The 21443-nt window shown below is 52.7% G+C and overlaps 7 protein-coding genes and 1 pseudogene across 8 annotated transcripts, besides 1 other annotated feature; 2 read left to right on the forward strand and 6 right to left on the reverse strand.

Annotated features, from left to right (window-relative positions):
* Window positions 1-278: 278 nt before the first annotated feature.
* NCS54_01210500 (Hypothetical protein) lies at window positions 279-1055 on the reverse strand (the record flags this gene model as incomplete). Its single annotated transcript, XM_053157353.1, has 1 exon — window positions 279-1055. The coding sequence occupies one exon, from the start codon at window positions 1053-1055 to the stop codon at window positions 279-281; it is 777 nt and encodes a 258-aa protein (XP_053013328.1).
* Window positions 1056-2589: 1534 nt separating this feature from the next.
* Window positions 2590-4143, forward strand: NCS54_01210600 (Hypothetical protein; the record flags this gene model as incomplete). Its single annotated transcript, XM_053157354.1, has 4 exons — window positions 2590-2649; window positions 2715-3218; window positions 3269-3427; window positions 3478-4143. The coding sequence occupies 4 exons, from the start codon at window positions 2590-2592 to the stop codon at window positions 4141-4143; spliced, it is 1389 nt and encodes a 462-aa protein (XP_053013329.1).
* Window positions 4144-4220: 77 nt separating this feature from the next.
* On the reverse strand, window positions 4221-4710 carry NCS54_01210700 (annotated as a pseudogene). Its single transcript has 2 exons — window positions 4618-4710; window positions 4221-4568 (listed from the first exon to the last, which is right to left on the reverse strand).
* Window positions 4221-4710: a sequence feature.
* A 662-nt stretch (window positions 4711-5372) lies between these two features.
* On the forward strand, window positions 5373-6441 carry NCS54_01210800 (Hypothetical protein; the record flags this gene model as incomplete). Its single annotated transcript, XM_053157355.1, has 3 exons — window positions 5373-5445; window positions 5492-5770; window positions 5822-6441. 3 exons carry the CDS (start codon window positions 5373-5375, stop codon window positions 6439-6441), a joined length of 972 nt encoding a protein of 323 aa, XP_053013330.1.
* Window positions 6442-9544: 3103 nt separating this feature from the next.
* On the reverse strand, window positions 9545-10417 carry NCS54_01210900 (Hypothetical protein; the record flags this gene model as incomplete). Its single annotated transcript, XM_053157356.1, has 1 exon — window positions 9545-10417. One exon carries the CDS (start codon window positions 10415-10417, stop codon window positions 9545-9547), a length of 873 nt encoding a protein of 290 aa, XP_053013331.1.
* Window positions 10418-11157: 740 nt separating this feature from the next.
* NCS54_01211000 (Hypothetical protein) lies at window positions 11158-14429 on the reverse strand (the record flags this gene model as incomplete). The annotated part of the gene is made up of 4 exons (XM_053157357.1): window positions 11158-14083; window positions 14134-14253; window positions 14304-14343; window positions 14393-14429. The coding sequence occupies 4 exons, from the start codon at window positions 14427-14429 to the stop codon at window positions 11158-11160; spliced, it is 3123 nt and encodes a 1040-aa protein (XP_053013332.1).
* A 993-nt stretch (window positions 14430-15422) lies between these two features.
* On the reverse strand, window positions 15423-16511 carry NCS54_01211100 (Hypothetical protein; the record flags this gene model as incomplete). Its single annotated transcript, XM_053157358.1, has 4 exons — window positions 15423-15827; window positions 15874-16235; window positions 16290-16388; window positions 16445-16511. The coding sequence occupies 4 exons, from the start codon at window positions 16509-16511 to the stop codon at window positions 15423-15425; spliced, it is 933 nt and encodes a 310-aa protein (XP_053013333.1).
* Window positions 16512-17121: 610 nt separating this feature from the next.
* NCS54_01211200 (Zn(2)-C6 fungal-type domain-containing protein) lies at window positions 17122-20482 on the reverse strand (the record flags this gene model as incomplete). Its single annotated transcript, XM_053157359.1, has 4 exons — window positions 17122-17822; window positions 17883-18957; window positions 19008-19718; window positions 19775-20482. 4 exons carry the CDS (start codon window positions 20480-20482, stop codon window positions 17122-17124), a joined length of 3195 nt encoding a protein of 1064 aa, XP_053013334.1.
* Between the last annotated feature and the right edge of the window lie 961 nt (window positions 20483-21443).

Consider the following 21443-nt stretch of genomic DNA (forward strand, 5'->3'; position numbering starts at 1 on the left):
ATACATGGGACTTGTACATCACTGGACTCAGGGCGATGGTTCTGTGATGAAACTGTTGACTAGAAAAGCCGGGCGGCAAATTCACAATAATCCTGAGAATGAATAGGTAAACGAATACAAGCAAGAGTAGGCATCAAGCCTTCAGATATTTTTTAGAGGCCCCTCCTACTCTAGATAACTCGTTATATACAAGATCATGGCTCATAGACACGTTCTATACTCAAACACCCAAAGTATCGACAAGAAAGAGATGATTTTGACCCGCCAGAAATCCCACTCTAGTAAACCTTGGTGATGGGGGTCTTCACGTAGGGCTTCAGGCTGGTCTTGCCGTTCAGCTCCTCGTAGACAGCCTGCACGAAAGCCTGGGCGACGGCCTTGGCAGCGGCCGGGCTGGTGTGGGTGTGGTCCTTGGGGAAGAAGGCGTTGACGGCGTCCTTGCCCAGCTTCTGGTACATGTTGGTGACGGCCTGGAAGTGGTCGACGTAGGTGACGCTCGACGAGGCCAGGGCCTTGGTGGCGGTCTGCTGGTAGCCCACGAAGCGGGGGGCAGCAGAGTTGAAGGTGCCAGTCTCCCACTGGTTGTTAGGGGTCTGGGAGCTGAGGATGACGGTGGCACCCTTGGCGGTCATGAGCTTGGCAGCCTGGCTGACGTAGAAGACAAAGGTGTAGACAGTCTCGCCGGTGACGTCCGAGATGCAAGTCTCCTTGCCGGCTCCGGGGCAGTCGGAGCGCTTGTTGTCGTTCTTCTCGGGAGAACCACCATCGTTGTGACCGAACTCGATGACAACAATGTCTCCAGACTTGACAAGGTTGGCGACCTCCTGGAAGCGGCCCTCGTTCCAGTAAGAGCGGGCAGATCGACCACCGATAGCCTTGTTGACAACAGGCGCAGTCAGGTATTGGCCAATGTAGTTGCCCCAGCCATCTGTAGATCCATCGTTGGCGCCGTTCTTGGCCATGGTGCTGTCACCACAGAAATAGACAGTTGGCTCAGCGGCAGCGCGGATGGCACCAAGGGCCAAGGCCGTGAGAGTGGAAATAGTAAACTTCATTTTGACAAGATGCAGATTATTCAAGGACTGAGCAGAATCGACGAGTGTGAGCTGAAACTGACCTTGAGGGAATTCCCCAGGTCGTATATATAACAAACCAAACAGTCTCTATATCGAAATAGCTATAGCCAAAACTCAATAAACATGCGGTCAATGGCGCGTTTACGAAACAAGACAGTGGCATGTCTGGCTCCGTCTCTACTAAATCGGGACTTTCACCCGTAAATGCCAAGGCCCCTATGAAACGTGGGTTGATATTTCCCGCCAGTCAGGGGCTGACGCCTCGACGATCCCGGCAGCCTGACCCTGTCGGAATGAAACTCGACCCGGGCGGACAAACAAAACGATTGATGGAAATCTGCAAGAGTCCCGCTGTTACTTTGGGGAAAGGACCCCGTTCCTGAAACTCTGACTTCGGGGCTGTCGGCTTTGCCCGTCAACTTCTCCTGCCATGGGTTCAATGGTGCGCTTAGGAGAAGCGCTAAAAGTTTAAAATGCCGACTTGACAGGTGACCAACTATAAAGTCGGACTTGGGGATTGCCCATTTCCTAGGTAGTTTGCGTGCGTGGGATGGTCTCGGGACTCTTGCCAACTCGGGCACTGGGTTCACTTAGTATGAAGCTAAGTCGTCCTTGATCATGAATGTTGAGTAAAAGACGGTGAATTGAACGGATCTGCGCATGGAAATCTTCCGTGGGGAAAGGTATTGCCTGAGGGACCTGATTCCTTTCGGCCGGATGTGCGGGGACAGTGTGCCCTCGAAGAGAGGCTTCTTGCTTGACTAGAAACTACATGATTCTCACCTTTTGAAAGGAACACAATTGGATAAATAACTTGTAACAACGTGTGTGCCAGAAACACGCGTCGATGGTGTTGATGCGGCGAGGCTTACTCTCGAATAGCCAGCCGTACTAGCAGTAGTATCTCTATTTCATTCATTTCTTGTTCTGTTAGTAACGTCTCTGTCGGGCACAATATAAAAGAACGCACTAATAAACCCGTTCTTCTTCTTTTTCAATAACGTCTTAGTCGTACACAAGATCAAAGAACACACTTATAAACACATGACAACATTAAAACCCAATGGTGTAAAACGCCGTGGTCTCTATGTCATAAGGCTCGTTAAGACGAGTAGCTTCTTTAACACTGAAAGTAAATAAATATTATACTTGGCACGCAGTAAGCTAGTCCTCACTAGATTTGTCTACTCGAGAAGCCCAGGCATTGCCGCGCAGCACTGAGTCAGATTCTATCTCACTCTATGCCAAGGACCTCATATGGTGTTTTTCGGTATTGGGTTTCAATGCCGGCATGTGTCAAGAACTACGTTCTTTGTTACTGTGGCTGGGCGCTTCTTTTGGAAGCGCCACCCTAGCGCACTCATTCAGTCATTCTGCTCGCTGACATAAGGCATAAACTCAAATTCACCTCGTCTTTTACACGCCCTGAACTTTCTTCTCTTTTCCTTAACTCCTAATATCAGCTGTTTAATTAACCCAAGACCCAGGGCTTTGTGCCTTGCTTACTTTTACAATGGTAAACCGCGGAAAGCCATCACTTGGCTGTTTAACCTGCAAAAACAGTCGAGTCAAGGTATGCAGTCATCCCCCTTTCTGTCTGCCGAGTACCCCTACTAGATATTAACTCTGCATTACCAGTGCGATCTTCAAAAACCCTCCTGCAAACGCTGCCTGCGCCTAACCGGGCGCTGTCCAGGTTATCCCTCCTCCTGGGAACTGGTGCACCGTCAGCAGAATACACTCGCTGCGCAACAAGTCCAGGCCAGAGTCGACAAGCAGAGAAGGAGACGCGATTACGGCAACCTCAAAGAGGTGTCTCCTCCCCAGCCACCAATTGGAAGCCCCGTCACAGTGTGCAGCGTGTTCAAGCTATACGATGACTACTTCCTGAACTCGGGCATGGGCATCTTTGAAGCCCTGCCGGTTCTCGGCTCGGGGAAACACGCCCCCTGTTTCTCTCATGCGCTCAACGCCGCGGCTCTAGCCAGCGGGGCAGGGCAGCTACATCAGTCGGGTGTCCTAGTCCGGGCGAGGCAGGCTTACGGAGACGCCATCGTGATGTTGAGGCGGTCGATGCAGGACTTGACGGTAGGTGGTGATGATTCTATCCTGGCGTCCCTCTTTGTGCTCGGTTTCTTTGAGGTTTGTGTTCCTGAGGTTATTCTTGTTATCTCTGCTAATGGTGTTGCTAGATCTTGGTTCAGCAATTGCCTCGTGCAGAAGTACAGGGCACTGGTGTAGAATGCCACCCACATGCCAAAGGAGCACTTGCGATGCTTCGGTCCAGGGTGCAGCGAGGACTAGATACGCAGTTGGACCAGAATCTCTTTATATTCTGCCGCCATGTACAAGTGTGTCGCCTCTCTTGTCTACACTTCCTGCAGCTGACGCCCCCATCCAGATCATGGACATCTTCTCAAAAAAGGCAGACCCTGCGTCACTAAAAGCCGAATTCGAGGACCCGTGGATAGCCTGGCCGAGATTCTGCCCCGTTGACCCAATTGTTCAAACATCAGTCGATCTGCTGGCCGAAGTCGAGAGCACAATGGGATTGAATCGCTCCAAAACGCATATCATCACTATGGCCGACCAAGTTCGGCGCGTCTTGGGAAGTCTTGATCTTGTGGTTTCCCAAGTATCGCCGGACACTAGCCGGCATTCTAGCCCTCCTGCGTACTTCAACGGACTTTTGAGAAGCCACTCTGCTGCCTCGGCAGCTATCGCCAAGAGCCTCTACCTTACTGTGCGGTTACACCTCGTCGACGCGCTTCTACGATCTTTTGACGCCCAAGTTCACGTCGCGGAAGCCGACGATGATCTCCCGTCCCCGATTCCCGAGTGGTTAGTCATCGAGCAGGAAGATGGACTACGCACACTCTGGGAGGAGGTCACGGCTGCGCTGGCACCTGGTGGACAAGCCCCCGGGGTAAAAGAGAATGCACCTGGGGCTGCCTCCCGCATGTTCTGCCTGTCATGGCCTATAGCGGCTATATCACAATCGACCATGGCCAGTGAACAGTGGAAACGTAGAGTGTGGGAACTGATTGAAAAGGACAGTGGGCAATAGGGCCCAGTTCATTTGAGAAACAAACATGGAGGATAATGAGAACGAAACCTCTAGTTAATCCATTCCCAGTTCCACGGCTACACGAGGTCGACCTTCTGCTGAGCACCCTCCATCGGCTGAACCCACTCAATCCTCCTCCTGGTAAAGATCTCAGCAACAGGCGCCCTGGCATTGACTCGCTCGTCTTCGTTGTCGATCGTGCCGGCCTTTAGATAGACCATGCCTTGCGTAGCAGGCCCGTCTCTCCAGAGGGTGGTGCCGCAGTTGCCGCAGAAGTGGCTGGTGATGGCGTTGCCGGCATTGGAGGCGTTAATGTACGTCTTGGGAGTTCCGTCCACGACGGTGAGCTGCTGCGAGGAGAGGACCCAGTTGAAGCTGCAGAGGGAGCCGGAGATGCGTCGGCAGTCGAGACAATGACAGAGGGCCTGAAGGTGTTAGTTGAACTTGCAATGCAGTTTGGAACAGGAAACGCACTTGGGCAATGGGATCACCAGAGATGGTGTATTTGATCTCGCCGCAAAGACAGCTGCCGCTCATGATGATAGATGGGGCTTGGAGCTGAAGGAGCTAGGGAGTAAGACAGAGAAGAAGGCAGAAGGATATGAGATGAATAGAGGATGAGATGATTGTAGTATTGGATGGCAGTCAAGTAGGTAAAGGGCGGCTTTATAGAGCAAGAACCTCTGCTCTCAGACGATGCCCGAGGAGCCACTTACACGAAGTCATATCCATCTAAACCATTTCGAGATAGTCATGCGATGCTGGAATATAATTGGTCGCTCTGTTCCATTCGGCCTTCTTGTTTCTCCGCCGCTAAACAAGTCTCGGCCTGACCGCCTAATCCGAAGTATTAGATCATGACCCGTCATAAAGAGAGAGCATTGAAACATGCGGAATGGCATTGGACCTTTCGGGGTCGGAAATCAGCCACCTCCGAATGATGGCGGCCGTCCGGTTGGATCAACCAGACTGAGGGTTGATTGAGCTCCGGAATCAGCCACGATAAATACAACTAAACCATTTTGGTGCATGCTTGCGATATAGTTTGGGACGAACCTAGCTCTGGAAGGTCTGGGCCCATTCAAAATACCGTTAGTCGTGCTAGGAGAAAAGGTCGAAGCAGTGCATAAGAAGGCCGTGGCAAGTCTTTGTCTTCCTGGCCATCATCAGAGTTCTCTATCCTCTTCTGCTTTTTGCAATCGAATTCGTTCATCAGGCCATTCCCAATCATGCCCTCTCTATCCTCCATCCAGCAGGCCAACTCCCAGGCTGCCAACAAGACTCGAATTGTTGCCGTGATGAGTACGTTAACTCGCAATCTCGGAAGAAAAGGCTAATACAATATCAGTGGGAGGCACGGCTGGCATCGGAGCCGCGACATGTCGCGAGTTGGTCACCAGTTTCAAGGAACCGAAGCTCTACATCGTCGGCCGGAACGAGTCAGCAGCATCCCACCTTACACAGGAACTTGGAGCAATCAACTCCTCGGCTGAGGTTCACTTTATACAGAGCGATCTCTCTTTGATACGGAACGTGGATGACCTTTGTCGCTCGGTGGCTCAAAAGGAGTCCGCGATCGATCTCCTTTTCTTGACGGCGGGTATCTTGAATCCCAAAGGCCGCAACGGTACGTCATCTCGACAGTTATGCGAGCCTTGGCAACTGAAAAGTTCTCTAGACACGGAAGAAGGCCTAGATAAAATGTACAGCCTCATGTACTTTTCTCGTGTCCGAGCAGTCGCCAACCTCCTCCCCCTTCTCAAAAACGCCGCCGCCAACGGCCGCCCATCCCGCGTCATCTCAGTCCTCGGGGCAGGGAATGAAGGCAAAATCTTCAAAGACGACCTCCCCATGAGAGACAACTACAGCCTGAAAGCCTGCTCCCGACAGGCGATAGCCATGCACACGCTGTCCCTCGAGTATCTCGCCCGCGGGAACCCCGATGTTTCGTTTTTGCATGTCTACCCCGGCCCTGTCAGGGGGACTAATATCATGGAAGGGTTTGGACAGCCTTTAAAGGGGTTCATTGGGGTTCTGATGCTGCTGGCTGCGCCGTTTAACATGTCTGTGCGGGAGTGTGCGGCGAGACAGCTGTTCTTGATTACCACTGAGGCTTTCAAGGCAAAGGGGGATCGATCCGGATCGTCTTTGGCGGTGTTTAGGGTTGGTGCTGATAGTGAGATTCTTCCTGAGAGTCCGCTTGTGGCTGAGTATCTTAATGATGGGATAATGGAACGGGTGTGGGCGTTTACGGAGAGCACGTTTATGAGTGCCCTAAGCAGGGGCAAGGAATCTTAAACTGGTGACATTCAGGACAGGAACTACAGAATCTCAACCAACAATACCCTGCCAGAGAGACTTCTTGTTTTGCTAGAAACTACATGGCCTTCGCACTTTGAAAGGAACACGATTGCGTGTACAGCTTCTATAGGTGTATCGGAAACACACGTCAATGTTGTTAATGTGACGACACTTACTCTTGAATAGCCAGCCGCACTAGTAAGAATATCTCTATTTGACAAGGCTCCTTAAGATAAGTAGTTTCGTTCAAAACTCGAAGCGTATAAATATTATATCTATCACGCGGAGAAGTAGAGCTCGTTGGATTTATCCGCTCGGGAAGGCAGACATTGCCACGGGGCACTAGGTCGAGGTTTTGTTCTTTTGTTGGTATCAATGACGTCTCCGTCGGGCACAACATCAAATAACACAGTTATCAATACATGACGGCATTAAAACCCAATACCGTAAAATACCGTACTAGGTCGAGATTCTGCCTCACTCTATGCCAGGGACCCTAGCCTGGCGGAGCAGGAGCTGCTGAGAGAGGTCAGAAGGGTATCTTTGCTCCCTGCCTCCTTAACGCCATCCGCCTCATTGAGTTGCTAGTTACCACAGACGTGCAAGCTGGCTTCAAATGATTGCGAGGAGCTCACTTGAGCAGAAAAGTGTCTGACTCATCTTAAATGTTTAGTAAGGATACTTATATAATATGCCTATAAATTGGAGTATTTGAGACTTTTTTTTTTATCTATTATTCTATACTTCATATCATGTCTTCTTCAATACACTGAGGGAAAGATATTCTAATACTTCCATACCAGCATCCGTTCCCCAAGGGGACCGGCTCAAATCCAGGGAACAGAAGGACTTCGGCAAGAGGGACATCGGGGCCTAGATCAGATGAAGTATCGATAGTGGTATCGAGTGGTATGTCCTTGGAGACAGAGAGATCTAGGATAAGGGATGCTTGTGGCGTTAAATGTCCCGCATCACACGATCTGAGAGTGAATCACTGAGGATGACAAATCGACCTCGGCATTGGGAGCATGATATCTTACATTGCCATGTAACCCTTGAAATCCAAACTTTCCATGTCTAAGCCTCCAATCAACATTTCCATCCCATATCTCTTACAGAATCTCAACCAGCGGACCAATCCGGTCAATGTTGACGCCGAATCGACTAGGTGTGGTCTACCTTCACGTTAGCAACAGTCTCGCATAACCTTGAAGCACTCACCTGGATGTAGAACACGCCATCCTCCAGAACGTACTCATTATATGTCTGCTCCGTCTTATCCACGACACGAAACGCAATTGTGTTCTTCTCCACAGCCTCGAGTATCCCTTCCCTCAAGACATCATTAGTCCCAACGCCGTCTCCATTCATCCTCGACACGAGGGCCCCAAAGTACCACCTGATCTAATCGCCAGTGCCGTATCGCCAGTTCTCAATCGCATCCTCAGCAGAGTTCATCTTCTCAAAGACAGCCTCCCAGTTGGGATCGAAAGTAACCTCCTTCTGGAGCATGGCATTGGGATCCCACTTCTCTCGGACTGGCAAGTAGTAACTTGTGAGTACAGCAATGGTACTTGTAAAGACTTTTGAGGCTTACTGTCACCGCGAACATAGAGAGGAAGTTTCTCGGCGGGCGGAAGAGACATGGTTGCGAATTCTGGTGTGGCGAGGCTTTGAGCGTGTTGTTCAGGGATAATCTGTGTATCCAAATCACAAGTAGACCTGGGACATCGAGGTCTGTTGTGGACAGTCCAACATCTCTCATGAAGCCTGCCAAGTTCACCATCTCAAATCCTAGTTGCAAATAGTCACGCAGTGAGTCAGTTTGCCTCAAGGCTGTGCTCAGCTTTACCCACCACATCTCACTCCACATTACCATCTCGAGATCACCTCTTGGCGATACTCAACACCAATTACAGCCCCCTCTAGTTCCCACAAAGGTGTAAACTCGCAAACAAAGTAGAATTAATCCCCAGTTGTGACCCTGCTTCCCACGTTGACCGGGCGTAGCCACTCCTGCATCAAAAATCAAGCCCGATACCCGAATGGACAATGTCGATCGGGGGGGGCATGGTGCTTGAGCTCTCACCCATTGTCCTCTCATTTAAGCTTAGAAACACCACTTACATGAGCTGGAGTGTTAGCTGCTTGACATCATCAGGGCGGTTACACTTGGATATCCAATTCCGTAACGGAATACATGCCGGTGGAGTTGAGGCCTCGCTAAAAATACATAAAACGTGCTTCGTTCAGGAGATCTGACTTGTCCAGTCTCTTGATCGTGTGAATCCCCCACAAGAGAGCCTCGCTCAACGCCTAATTCCGCAACCAACAAACCGCTCAACGCCAAGATCTCCATCTCGCGGCTCTGGGGATGGCCGACATCCAAGCCTGGTCAGCCGCCAAGCCAAGGCATGCAGTGCTCTACCGAGAGATTCACTGCTAATTGACTTGAGCTGACCGTGATGGACAAGGAGAGAACCCTGTGTTGAGGATGGCATCCCACCATCTGCTCCCGTAGATAGAGAAGCCTCAATCTGCAGATTCTCACTGATGTGTCATTGAAAGGTTGTGGCATTCTCCTTGATATTCAACTTTCAGTCTATGTCCTCATCGAAACGGTCCGAGTCCGTGAATTGGACCCCTGAGTACCTATGTAGTGAGATGTATAGCCTGACAGATGCCATAGTGGCATCTTGATCATCAACACCCGTCAGTCGCACAGGCAAATACCTACATGCGCCACAAGGGTGTCACTTGGAACACAAGAGTTTCACGGGCATATTTACAATCCTCCTGCTTCTAGTTGCCGGAGTGCCACCACCGCGTACCTGAAAGAGAACACCACATTTAGTGTCACCAGCACGTCAACGGCACTTATTTTTTGTACCTCAGACAATGATACCTCACACGACAAATACGATACACTTTACAAGAGGCAAGCCAGGTCATTGCTCGAGCTTCGCCTTCAATATCACAGACATACATGCGAGTTACATCTCAAATCCAAGATAGTTCATTCAGCATCAGCAGCTTACTAGGTTCTAACAGAATGAGCGCTCGTCTACAAACCAGATCATTATCAAACAATATCCCCATCTCACTCATCATGGCCAGTACTAACAATCAAACTCTTCCACTCATCCAATAACCCAACAGTAGCCTCACACTTCCCCCTAATAAAAGCCTCACAATCCTTGCCCAACACAATCCTAACTGGAACCTCCCTCCCATCCCTCCTCGTAAGCACATCAACAATAACCTGACACCCCTTCCTCACATCTCCCTCCTGTGCGTTATCCTTCTTGTTCAGAACCCTCCTGGTCTGGCCCGTGGGCGTGTTCTCATCGTCGTAGGCGGCGATGCGCTGCTTCGTCGTGACTTTTACACCTGGGTTGAGAAAGTTGGTGCGGAAGTATCCAGGTTCAACGACTGTGGCGACGATCTTGAACGGAACGAGTTCTTCTCTGAGTGACTCTGCGAGAGAGCTCACACACGACTTTGTCATGGCGTAGACACTGTAGCTTGCCCCTCCGTTCCAACTACCCAGACTTCCAAACGTGACAACAGTACCCCTTGTATCATTCTCTCCGATATCCTGGGCCCTCATACCAGGCAAAAACGCCTTGACAGTATTAAAAGTCCCAAAAACATTGGTATTGAAACTGTCATACACCTCCTCAGGCGACGACTCCTCAACCGAGCCCTCAAGAATGAAACCCGCAGCATTGATGAGATAATCGACTCTCCCATGCTTAGCAAAGACGTTCTTTGCAACAGCTTCAATGTCACTCAGGGGTGAGGTGACATCGAAAGAAAGGGTGTGCGCGCCCGCATCGGCGAGATCCTGGATGCGTGAGGCGTTGCGGGCTGTGGCGACGACGGTGTGGCCGAGTTTGAGTGCGATGAGGGCGATCTCACGGCCGAAGCCAGATGAGGCAGCGGTGATGAACCAAACAGGAGTAGGAGCCATTGTAGAGATTAGAAGGAAGGCGTTTGTGAGTGAGTAAGTTGGAGTGAAGATGGTGAGCCTTTGAATGGCTTCGTGGGCGTCTTTATAGAGCTTCAACAGCTCAATTGACATGAGTAGCTGAACATGTTGAATTATCTCCGACAAAGTCCATTCCGCCCCTTCTACGGGCATCTGCTATATCGCCGACTGGTTAAAATGCCCATTCGGTTTCCCTTTCGTGCGACGAGAGGAAGCCATGCAGGTGGCTGACAGGGTTGAGAGGCCTATCGCCGAAACGTGATCATCGGCCCAGACTGTGTGTGGTGGTGATGTCGGCGATAACCACCACGAGATGCACCGTAGTCCATCAAAAGCCACTAACAAGAACAGGGAAAGATGGGCAATTAAAGGACATAATCTCGTAAACTCCGGCTCGCAAGTCCCTCTCCGATCCCAATTCTGGTGCTGCGCCGTGACAGCAAGCCATCGGCGATAACCTCAATTAGCCACCACACCAAGGCACAACACAGCAAGACTGCAAATAAACAAGGTATCGAGCATTGCATAGCTGGGACAAATCCATACACTAAAACTATCATTCTACACGCATCAACCAAGCCAAGCCAAGCCAAGCCAAAGCCCCCCAAACGCCGTAGCCGAAACTCCGGGCTCAAAAAGCACATCATTCATCCAAGGCCATCACGGCAATTTGATACAGGCCAGGCCAGTCAGTTCCATTTCAACACTCTACTCGTTTCTCCTCATCGCCAGACCATGTTAGGTTGGCTCTGCTGTCGACGCACACCCGCGCCTCCAGGTCCGACTCCGACACCAATAGTGATCCGACGGGCCGGTCCGCCAGCCATGCCGCCCTGAGGGCTTCCTCCAGTGTGTTCTGTTCGAGCACCACCACCGTTCATGTTCATTCGCCTGGCTTGACCTGGTGTCAAGGCCTTGTCCAGCTTCAAGTCTGTAGGGGAGCACGCCATGGGCGGGCTTCTTCTCCGCTCGGCACTACCTCTGCGGAGTCGAGAGATGCCGTTGGCGCTGCTGGCGAGGGCCGCAGGCAGACTAGGCCTGGGTCCAGGTCGGTCGCCGCCTAGTGATCCCACTGATGATACTCTCCTGGCGTTGGATGCAGCTGTGCCTGTCATCATGCTCGCCCTACGAGCCTTTTCCTTCATGGCAGAGTGCAGAGCGTTACGGAGCTTTCGAGCATCAAAAGTGGCCGTCGTCTCCGAGTCTGATCCAGATCCTGGAGGGTTGTTCTCGTCGCTGATGGTCGGCAAGAGTCGTGTTGGGCGAGGGATTCCCAGTCCAGATGGCGATGGCGAAAAGTTGCCAGTCTTAGTGACATCTAGTGATCGCAAGGGGGGTGTTCGCTGGGTCTCGGGGGAGCCTGATGACAAGTTCAAGCTCATGGATGGAGCTTTCGGAATAGGGGATCCATCAGGACGAAGGGAATGCCTAGCACCCTTCGACAGGAATCCTGCCTGGAACCTGCTGGGCTTGGCAGCTCCCAAACTGCTAACCTCGGGGACCTCGAGACTGGGGCTCGATTCCTCGTTGGCAGGCTGTTGTGATTCTTCTTCTTCAAGGTAAGCTGGGACTGCAGGTGCAACGATGGCCTTCTCAGGAGAAGGCTGCGCTGGGGACGAGTCGCTGAACTTCTGGGGTGTCTTCTCAAAGTCGGCCAGAGTGCCAGCCTCTGACTCGTCGTCTCGCCATCGCACTCCTCCCTTCTTATTCTTCTTCACCGGGGTAAAGCTGACGCCCTTCTTGGAGGCTCCCAACACCCTACGTCGTCGAGGGGATGCCTTCATTGGGCTGGTAGGAGCAGCCTCAGTCGGGGCGGCCATGAAGACCGGGGGCGCAATGGGCTTGACGTGGAGAGAGGGTGTCTTCTTTCGCTTAGGTGTGCCGCGGCGTGTAGGTGGGAAAATGTCGACGACGGGCATGGAGCCATCAGGCTTGACGACTTGGCCAGCAGCGGTGTAGCCAGTTTGGAGGAGACGGTTGATGATCTCCTTGGCATGTGCCACAGCCGACTCCTCGTCCATGCCCATGGTGTCAGAAAGAGAGGCGAGGATCTCGAACTGAGCAGTGAGGAGCATCTGTACCATGGCTGCATCACCAGCCCTGTCCTGCTCCAGAACCTCGTGGTAGGCTTCGCGGTTAAAGTTGGCCTTGAGGAGCTCAGCTTCACGGGTGAGGCTGTTAATCTCTCCCATGTCGGCGCCGTCAGTACTCTGAAGCTGCTTCAAGCTGTGCGATAGAGCCGTGTCGATGGCCCGCTCCCAGCTTGACTTTTCCAACTTCTGATGAATGTGGTGACGGCTGTTCTCCAACTCGACGAGAATACCTGTCGCCGTCTTTCGAATGGCCACCAGGTTTTGAGGCATCGAATCCTCATCGCCTCGCTGATCGCAGACGTTGTCAAAGGCCGCGATCCATCCAGAAAGCATGCCGATACGACGTTCAAAGCTCTTCAACTTCTTCATGTTGCTGATGCGCTCCTGACGATCAGTAGCAGAGTTGTCGTAGGCCGCCCGCAGTCTCTGAATACCCTCCCGAGCCGTCGAATCCCGCTTCTCGCACTGCTTGCGGAACTTGGCAAAGAAGATCTTTTCCGCATCCTTTTGCTGTGCCTTGAGCTCGTTGATGAGAGCCATCTGCTCGTCGATCTTGACCAAAAAGTCCTTGACGTGTCTGTTGACGTTAAAGACATTGCGGGTAACCTTGGTCTGAATGTTCTTGGCTCGGTTTGCATATCGCAGCGTGTTCTGGGTCTCGTCGAAATGCGCACTCGATGGCGACACGCACACAATCATGACGGTCTTGCAGTTACCGCCGAGGGAGAACTTGAGAAGTCGGGTAAGCTTGCTGTTTCGGTAAGGAACGTGGGCCTTTTGTCGACGGTCGCAGAGAGCGTTGATGCAGCTTCCAAGCGCAAGAAGAGACTTGTTGATGTTGGCGCCTTCGGTGAGACGCTCGCCGCGGTTCTTGGTAACGGAGGCTCGCTCGGAACCAGCAAGATCGATGATGCTCAGTGTAGCCATGGTGTGAGGCTCGCTGACATCGGCGTTTCGATCCTTCTGAGCGATGTTGATCTGGAGGACGGCGTGGGATCGGGAAGATGTGGCGTTGGCCTCAGTAGGCGACACAGTTCGGTACTCGTTTCCTTGGACAATCATGTCCATGACTTCTTGAACATCCTTGGGGTGGTGGCTTGTGAGTCCAGAGACCGTCACCGCCTGGTTACTGTCTTCTCTGAGCATCAGACCGCCCTTGGGACCACCACCTGGGACCAACAAGTCACGAATAGTCTCGTTGTAGATCTCCAGGTAGCTAAGGCTCAGCTCCGTGGTCTTGTCCTGGCTCCGCTCCTCAATCTTCTCGAACAGTTCTTGCATGGTCATGAAGATGATGCCGGGTTGTTGGGCGGTGCCGGTAATGGTATGAGTCTTGCCACAGCCGGTGGCGCCGTAGGCGAAAACAGTCGCATTGTAGCCGTCGAGCACACTATCGAGCAGGTTTCTAGTGGTTCCTTCGTAAACCTCGGACTGGGTCGTCGTGTCGTCAAAGACGCGGTCAAAGGCAAACACTTGGTCCTTGACCTTCTTGGAGCTGGGGAGGACGGATCGGGAGAACTTTTGGATGGGGTTATGCTCGGGAGGATCAAACACTCTGCATCATGTCAGCGCTTGCGAGAGGAGAGAGGTCAAGGTCGCGCGTACAAGCAGCGGTCGTCGACGACCTTGATGACGTTTCGAATGCCACGCTGGTGTAGCTTCGGTGCGGGGACAGCGGCGAGAGAACCATCGCCCAGAAAGACTGTTCCGTCATCGTTCTTTTGCCTGTAAAGAGTCAGCCGTCGGTGCCCAACACATGGGAACATACTCCATACACTTGCGCAGCTTCGCGAATAGTGAAGGGCCGAACTCGAACTAAGACATGTCAGCAGCAGCTTCAACACCCCGAAAGCAAGCAACCTACCGGCAACAGTGATTGACGACTGTCCCGTATTGGCCATGATCTCGTTCCTCTAGCCGATTGTATCGTGTAGATAGCTCCCCTTCCTTCGAGCACTCGTTCACGGATCGAAGAAACGGGAGGAGTCGTTGTCGTTCAAAGTAAACAAAAGAGCTCAACGGCAAAAAAAATACAAGGCTCGCGTATGCCCGTATTTCCGACCATGAAAAAAAAAAGAAGAAAATGATCGAAACGGACAAAGATGAATTGAGTCCTACCTGTCTGGCTGTTTGTTAGTGTGTTGAGGTGGGAAAGGAAAGCCTTCTTCAATTTGGGAACTTCACCGAGCACGGGCGCCAGGTGACGTTTAGTTTGTTTTTGCATCCTTTGGGCGTGGTTGCTGTGGGAACGCTTAGCGTGGTGTGGCCCTCAGGGGTGTGCCAGGAGATCCCTGTGCAAGCTCTGAGTGGGTGTGTTGGCCAAGGTCAAGGTTCGAGAATACCCTAGAGATGAATATTTGAGTGAGAATGTGAAGGCATATCCTGAAGATGGACTTTAACTTGCTGATTTGCAAGATGTTATCAATTTTCTCAGGACTTCAGGCTTTTCTTTGCTTCTCGAGAGTCCTTCAATTGATGAAATACCCACGTCTGGCGTTTGCTAACTTGGCCACTTAAGAGGCCATCACAGCAACTCGTGGAACAACAAACATTGATCGTCGCTGAAACAGACCGCTGTTCATAACACAACATCCTTGGACTAGTACCGGAGATGAGAAGGAACACATGATCGCTCTCCATTAGTTAGACCCTAGCATGATGATGACAGCTCCTTTATGCTATGTCTACTTATGAGTGAATGCTTCATATTGGGTCGTCGGCACAAGATTCAAGTTCACAGAGGCATGCGCAAATCAGGCACCATCACATTAACCGTATAGTTTACAACCCAGGACGCCAACCATGCATATAAGCCTAGAAACCATAACAACCCCTTACAGAATATTCCACGACCGTGCCATTCTCCACGAAGCTCACCACGGGAAACGGGTGCCCTAGGCCCCAACCTCTGGTGTGAACCGATACCGTGGTAGAGCAGCCATCCTCTCCTCGGGGCTGACCTCGGCATCGTCGTAAAACATCCTTCCCTTCTTGTCCTTGTCCTTCTTCTTCTTGTCACTCTCCTCTCCCTCACCCTTCTGCGGTGGCTTAATACCCGCCTCGGCCATGCGGATCAGCTGGTCAATGTCATCACCAGCAGCGGGAGCTGGACCGTTCCATGCGCCACCCTGTGTCGGTCGCTGAGGAAGACCAGGAGGAGCGGGAAGGTTGCCTGATGATGGCCTCGCGGGTAGCGAGTTGGGCGAGTAACCGTAGGGTTGCGCAGCACCAGGTGCTGCTTGTGCAGGATACCCTGGTTGCTCGTAAGGTGCTTGTGATGTTTGATAAGGGGGAGCATTCTACACATGTTAGCATACGCTGTACAGAACAGGCCGAGAAACTCACAAAGGTAGCCTGGTTCTCAGTCGCCGTCGCAGCGGCATCCACACCTCCATTAGCAGCAATATCCTTCTTCCTCGCGCGAAACTCCTCCAGCCGCTTCTTGAGCTCGCTCGCCGATTCGACCTTGAGCTTCTTCCGGGGGTTGTTCATCGCCTGACCAGGAAGAGGATTTCCGGTCGCAATCTGCCTGTCTTTTTGCGCCTGCTGGAAGTTCTGGAGGATGCGGTTGCGGTGCTGGTCGAGGATGTCTTGGGGGATACCCTCCATGCCAAAGATCTCGACCTCGAGGCCCTGTCGGTTCGGCAGCGCGTTTTCGACCTGCGAGAGGTTCTCCTTGTGCACCTGGTTCATGTGCACGGAAAGACCTGTGGTGGCGAGTTGTCAGCGCGTTGTCTTCACTCTGATGCTAGAAAACTGACCTCCCGCAGTGTTAAGTCGACGACCACAGCGGTCGCATTTGAAATGCTTGGCCTTTTGATGAGAGATGAGAAGCTTCAAATCTTCAAAATCACGCTCGCCTGCAATCACATGGTTAGTATCCAGCCATCAAGAATGCCAGGCGCAAGGTTCGTACAGTAGTAGCACCACGGCCGATTGAGGAGCTCCTCGATGTCGGGGTGGCCGCGCTTCTTCTTGCCCATCTTTTCGATCGTCGCAGTGAGTTCGCACAGATAATACAAGGGTGCGCGCAATGCAATTCGAGTGCGCAAGAGCGTGCGCCTTACTAGAGTCGATTCTCAGTGTCGTAGGCGTGGAACTGGCTGAAGTGAACGAACGCGACAAGAAAGAAGTGGGTAGCTAGCCCGGTAAATGGTCGGCTGAATAAGCTCTTGCTGAGCCACAGAGGCGGTGCATGTCAAACACCACAGCCAGCATCACGACGCGTACTTGACAGTCAAGGCTTGAACGTTGATTGCAACTTGTGAATTAAATTTGTACGTCTATAAGTGATATTTACCGTTAAGTTCGTGATGCACCGCCGCCCATAGTTGACTCCATATCATCTCCCATGACCCCCATTACCCATCCGTTCCCACCCATCCTGGTCACCCTCATTAGACATCTTGGTATTTTCCCTACCAGCAAGTATCGCGCCTGAATGAAACCATACATGTCGTGAACCGTACATGCCATGGCGCCTCTTCCCATTGAATTGAATGCCTCGGGTGGCACCAGCCAAAACGCCCCAGTCCATGCTCCAGAGGGTACAAACCAGTTAACAACGCCGTATCCCATCAGATGTCATCAAAATCAAGACCCATTTGACGCCACATGGTCAAACAACATCAACGGCCATTGGCCCTGTTGAATGCTGGTCATATCGTTCGTTGAGGGCCCGGCTGTGACGCCTGGGACGCCCGCGCCCGAAGTGGCATCACGTGTGGCGCCTCCGAGCGTCAAGAGTGCCGATGCACTATACCGATCCTGATTATCGGCAATGGCGGTAGTCCAGTCGTGCCAAGTGTTTCCGCGGCCCTGCCATAGCATGTCGGCTGTGGGTTGAGACGCTACTTGCTGTGTCGACTGCGTAGTGAAGGCAAGGAGTGGATTCGCCTGTGAGGCAGATGCCGGGATTGCTGTTGCTGCTACTGCTGCGGCCGCTGCCTGAGCACTGGTGCTGTAGAACATGGCCTCGGTCTCATAAGCCGATGGTGCCATTGTGCTTTGTGTGTGCTCGTTGTAAGCCAAGGCGGGATATGGCGTCTGCCCGTTGAGGCCTGCATCTGGAAAGTAGCCCTTCGATGACGGTACCTCTTGGCTTCCTCCGCTTGTAGGCGCGGATTGAACTTGAGGGGCAGTGTAAGCCGAGGCCTGAGCAGGCTCTTGCTTGATCTCGGGCGTCACAGCTGGCTGACTCTCCTTGTTCTCCCTGTTGCGCATATCATGCTCGATCCAAGCAATGGTGCGATCAATGATGTTTCTAATCTCAGCACTGAGGCTAGGTCCCGAGCCTGGGCGTATGTTAGGGCTGACTGATGAACAAACTGTGAATGTGAATGCGTGGAACTTACCGAGCAAGGAGCCAACCTCATCGAGAATGCCGACCCAACCGTTCATCTCCCCCCGCAAAGTGGCAATGGCCTCTGGAGTCGTCTCAAACCGCCTCTCCCACACGGCCACGAGAAGCATGAAGACTCCAGCCGTGTACATGGACGTCTGGTACCATGTTGTGTCGAGACACTTGTGCTTCTGAATCTCGAGTTGACAGTGAAGCATTCTCCTCGAGACATCCTCGCAGATGGCCATGTTCTCAGCCATCATCTTCTTGTCGGCAGTCATAGCCACCGAAGGATGACGGAGACAGAGACGGAACTCGAGCGCCCACGTCTTGCAGTAAAGAGCAGGCATGCGAGTCATCTCAGTCTGTTCAGAATGGTCGAGCTTAAGAGAAGTAGGCAGCTCATCTTCCCAGTTCTTGATCTGGGTTTCCAGAGCATTGACCACACTGACATAATTCTGCGGATCCCTCTTGACACTGTAGATGTTGGAGTACATCTCCAGGTAGATGGGGATGATTTTGAAACTGACAATGCCTGGCCAGTATCCGCAGGGGATGGAGCGGGATGTGTCGACGCCTTCATCCGACAAAAGCTCATCAGCGATGGGTTCGGGGAAACCGACATCGAATTCCTCAACGGTAATGGGCATCGGCCTTCCACGACGCCCGGCAACAGCAATGTAGACAGTCATAATGACCCAGAATGCTCTCTTACGCAGTTCGTGCTGAAGATTCGTAGGCTCGCCAGGCTTCCTCGATTCTCGATGGAGGTTCATCTCAAGGGCGCGTTGCAGAGCCAGATTGGCAATGATTGAGACACAACCAGGTTTGGGGAAAGCTCTGGTATGCACCGCAATCATGGCCATGGCCTGGACCGAAGCCAAGTCGCGGGAACACGTCAGCTCAAAGAACTTGCTGAGAGCAAAATGATAATGTTTGTTGGATGACTCGTTCAGTCGAGTGCGCTGATCAGCCTGCTGCCAGTTTCGAGTGCCGTAATGAAAGTAGATCATGGCAAACACCATGTGAACAATAACGGATTCGGCCACAGTTGGCTTGAAATTAGGTTCGTCGTACATGCGCGTCAACTGTCGACCGTTAGCAGAAACAACAGCGAAGCATTGGCAGATTGGCTTACCAGTTGCATAAAGGAAGGCTTGTGAAGGATAGGGAGGAAGGCGGACAGAGTGAGGAAGTACCAATCTGCATAAGTAAAGGCATCGCTGCGTGAAGGCATTTCGACATGCTGAGGAGGGTTGACGTTCATGATGGACTGCAGAAGGGCTTGAGGAGACTTGTTGTACAACGGCGCAGAGACAGCTGCATCAGCTGGAGGCTCGTCCATGTCTGCGGCCTTGAACGAAGCGAGATCGACTGTCATGCCAAGGATGGACAATCGAGTTCCCTTGATGGAGCTCAGAGGAGCGCTATCACCTCCAACTCCGAGATGACTCTCTTGAGGCCGTGACTCCAAGAGACTTCGAGGGAAGCTGGGCGTGAACTTTGGCTTGGCCGAGTTGTTCTTGACCCATGCGCTTCCAACCTGCGACCATGTGTCGCCCGTATTTGGATCAGGAGCCGGATTGCCCATGTCGTCAAAGGACACACCGGGAGGGTACTGCGCGTAGGGGGCCCATTGCCAGGGCTTGACCTCGACGCCATTGTCGCCTAGCAGCTTCTCGAGGTTGCGGATATGTGCCAACATGTCGCTCTTTTCCCTCTCCAACTCTTGCAGATATCCTCTGCGCTCGGTGCGCCCTGTGACGCGGTCTGTGACATAACACTCGAGGTTCTGGTTGGTGCAATGGGAACATCCCTCTGGAAGAGCATCGCATCGGATCTTGCGAACCTGTAAAGAGCGCGGTTAGCATCTCGCCGAAGGAAGCCACCCTGGCCATGACGTACCTTGCACCGGTCGCAAGCCTGTCCCGTACGCGTATACGACTGCAATCGGTTCTTGACAACGCTGGAGAAGTCGTCAGGGCCGCGCTCCAGCCTCGGCAGCTTCACCTTGCCTGGAGCCTGGACGGGGCCGTCATCTTCGCCGTTGCTGGCGGGTCGCTTCGGAGGTCGTCCGGGCATCTTGGGTTTGGAGCGCGGGGAGATTCCCCTGGAGGAAGATGGTGAAGTTGTCGCTGACGAGGCAGCAGAGGATGAAGCGCTCTTTGCGGACGCAGACGCGGCTGTAGCCTTGGCTTTGGCCTTGGAAGTGTAGATCGCGGCGGGCTGGCGCGGGCGCCGCCCAGTGGGTTTCGGTCGAGTCGCAGGCGCCTTTACAGCGAAGGCCGGGGTATTGAAGTCGAAGATGCGAGGATCGGGAGCCCAGGCGAGGGCAGAGCAGGACTGCGCGTCAAATGGCCAGTTAAGAGATCCTAGCTGCGACGGCAACGGTAGCGACGAGAAGTTGGTGATGGGAGAATTGAGGCTGCGCTGGGCGACGACATCCATCATCAACACCCAGGACGGGCTGGACTGGTAGTCGAGGGACCTGGAGCTGGTGCCGGCGCTGCTGCTAATGGTCGCGCCGCTAGAGGTCCCTACTAAGGCTGCTACTGGGTCTTGCACTGCCGGCACTGTACAGGGGACGGGCCCAGCGGGGAATGCGCTATGCATTAGCGGGCTTGGGCGCTGCAGTTCCGGGGTGCTGGTGGAGGCGCAGGGTGGCCTCGACGAACCCCCGGTCGCGGGTTGGGTGAGTGGCGATGAAGGGAGTCGACGGATGCTTGTGATCGAGACAAGGCAGCCGAGTCTGGACTCAAGCCGTGGCTGTGTTTCTTTGCGTGTTTGAAACAGCTGAAAACTATGACTGGCTTGAGATGATCTGACAGGAGCTGACGGGAGTAAGGCGGTCTTCTAGATGTCTTGTCTTGAAGCCAATGTGCCTCTTGGTTCTGACAACTGAAGTCTGTTCAGCTATAGGTTGATATACGCATCCGTAAAACACGGCGACGGAGTTGGCGATCAACAGATTCATCACTCAACGGCCCTCTTTTGCACAGGAGAGGCCGCAATTCGCTTGGAAGAAGCAGTCAGAGCGTGTCTCCTCAACAATGGAAGATGTATTAGCCGGCGAGATGTTATGCAAGGAGCAACGGAGATGCCTTCTAGAAGTAGAACAGTATTGCAGGGCATCCATCCCTCGACATGTACCAGCAGAGTCTCTGGTCCGAGCAGTTGCCAAAGCCCGGACGCCTCGCCGCCTCAGCTGGCGCCTTGTCTGGGCGTTGCAAGGGGCATTGGGTCGCTTACTGTAGAAGGTCTAGGGCTTCCACAGGCAAGCCACATCCAGAGAGCGGGAAAGTAAAGGAATCATGATTCTGTGGCTGGAATCGAGACGAGGCCGGAGATTCCGTAAACTTGGACGCTCTCGGATGAGGTGCTTGATGACGAGGTATGGAGCTGGATCAACGGAAGAATCAACGGGCAGTCCTCAACCGCAATAACGAAGGTGAGGAAACCTGCTTCAACCTTCCGTGCAAGCCAGGTCTCTCAACCCCTCGTCTGCGACCTACCTTACCAAAGTATGATCCATGCCCCATGTCATGCTGCATTGGAGCCAGCCAGCCCTACCGAC

Source organism: Fusarium falciforme, chromosome 10, assembly GCF_026873545.1.
Source record: "Fusarium falciforme chromosome 10, complete sequence".
NCBI lineage: Eukaryota > Fungi > Ascomycota > Sordariomycetes > Hypocreales > Nectriaceae > Fusarium > Fusarium falciforme.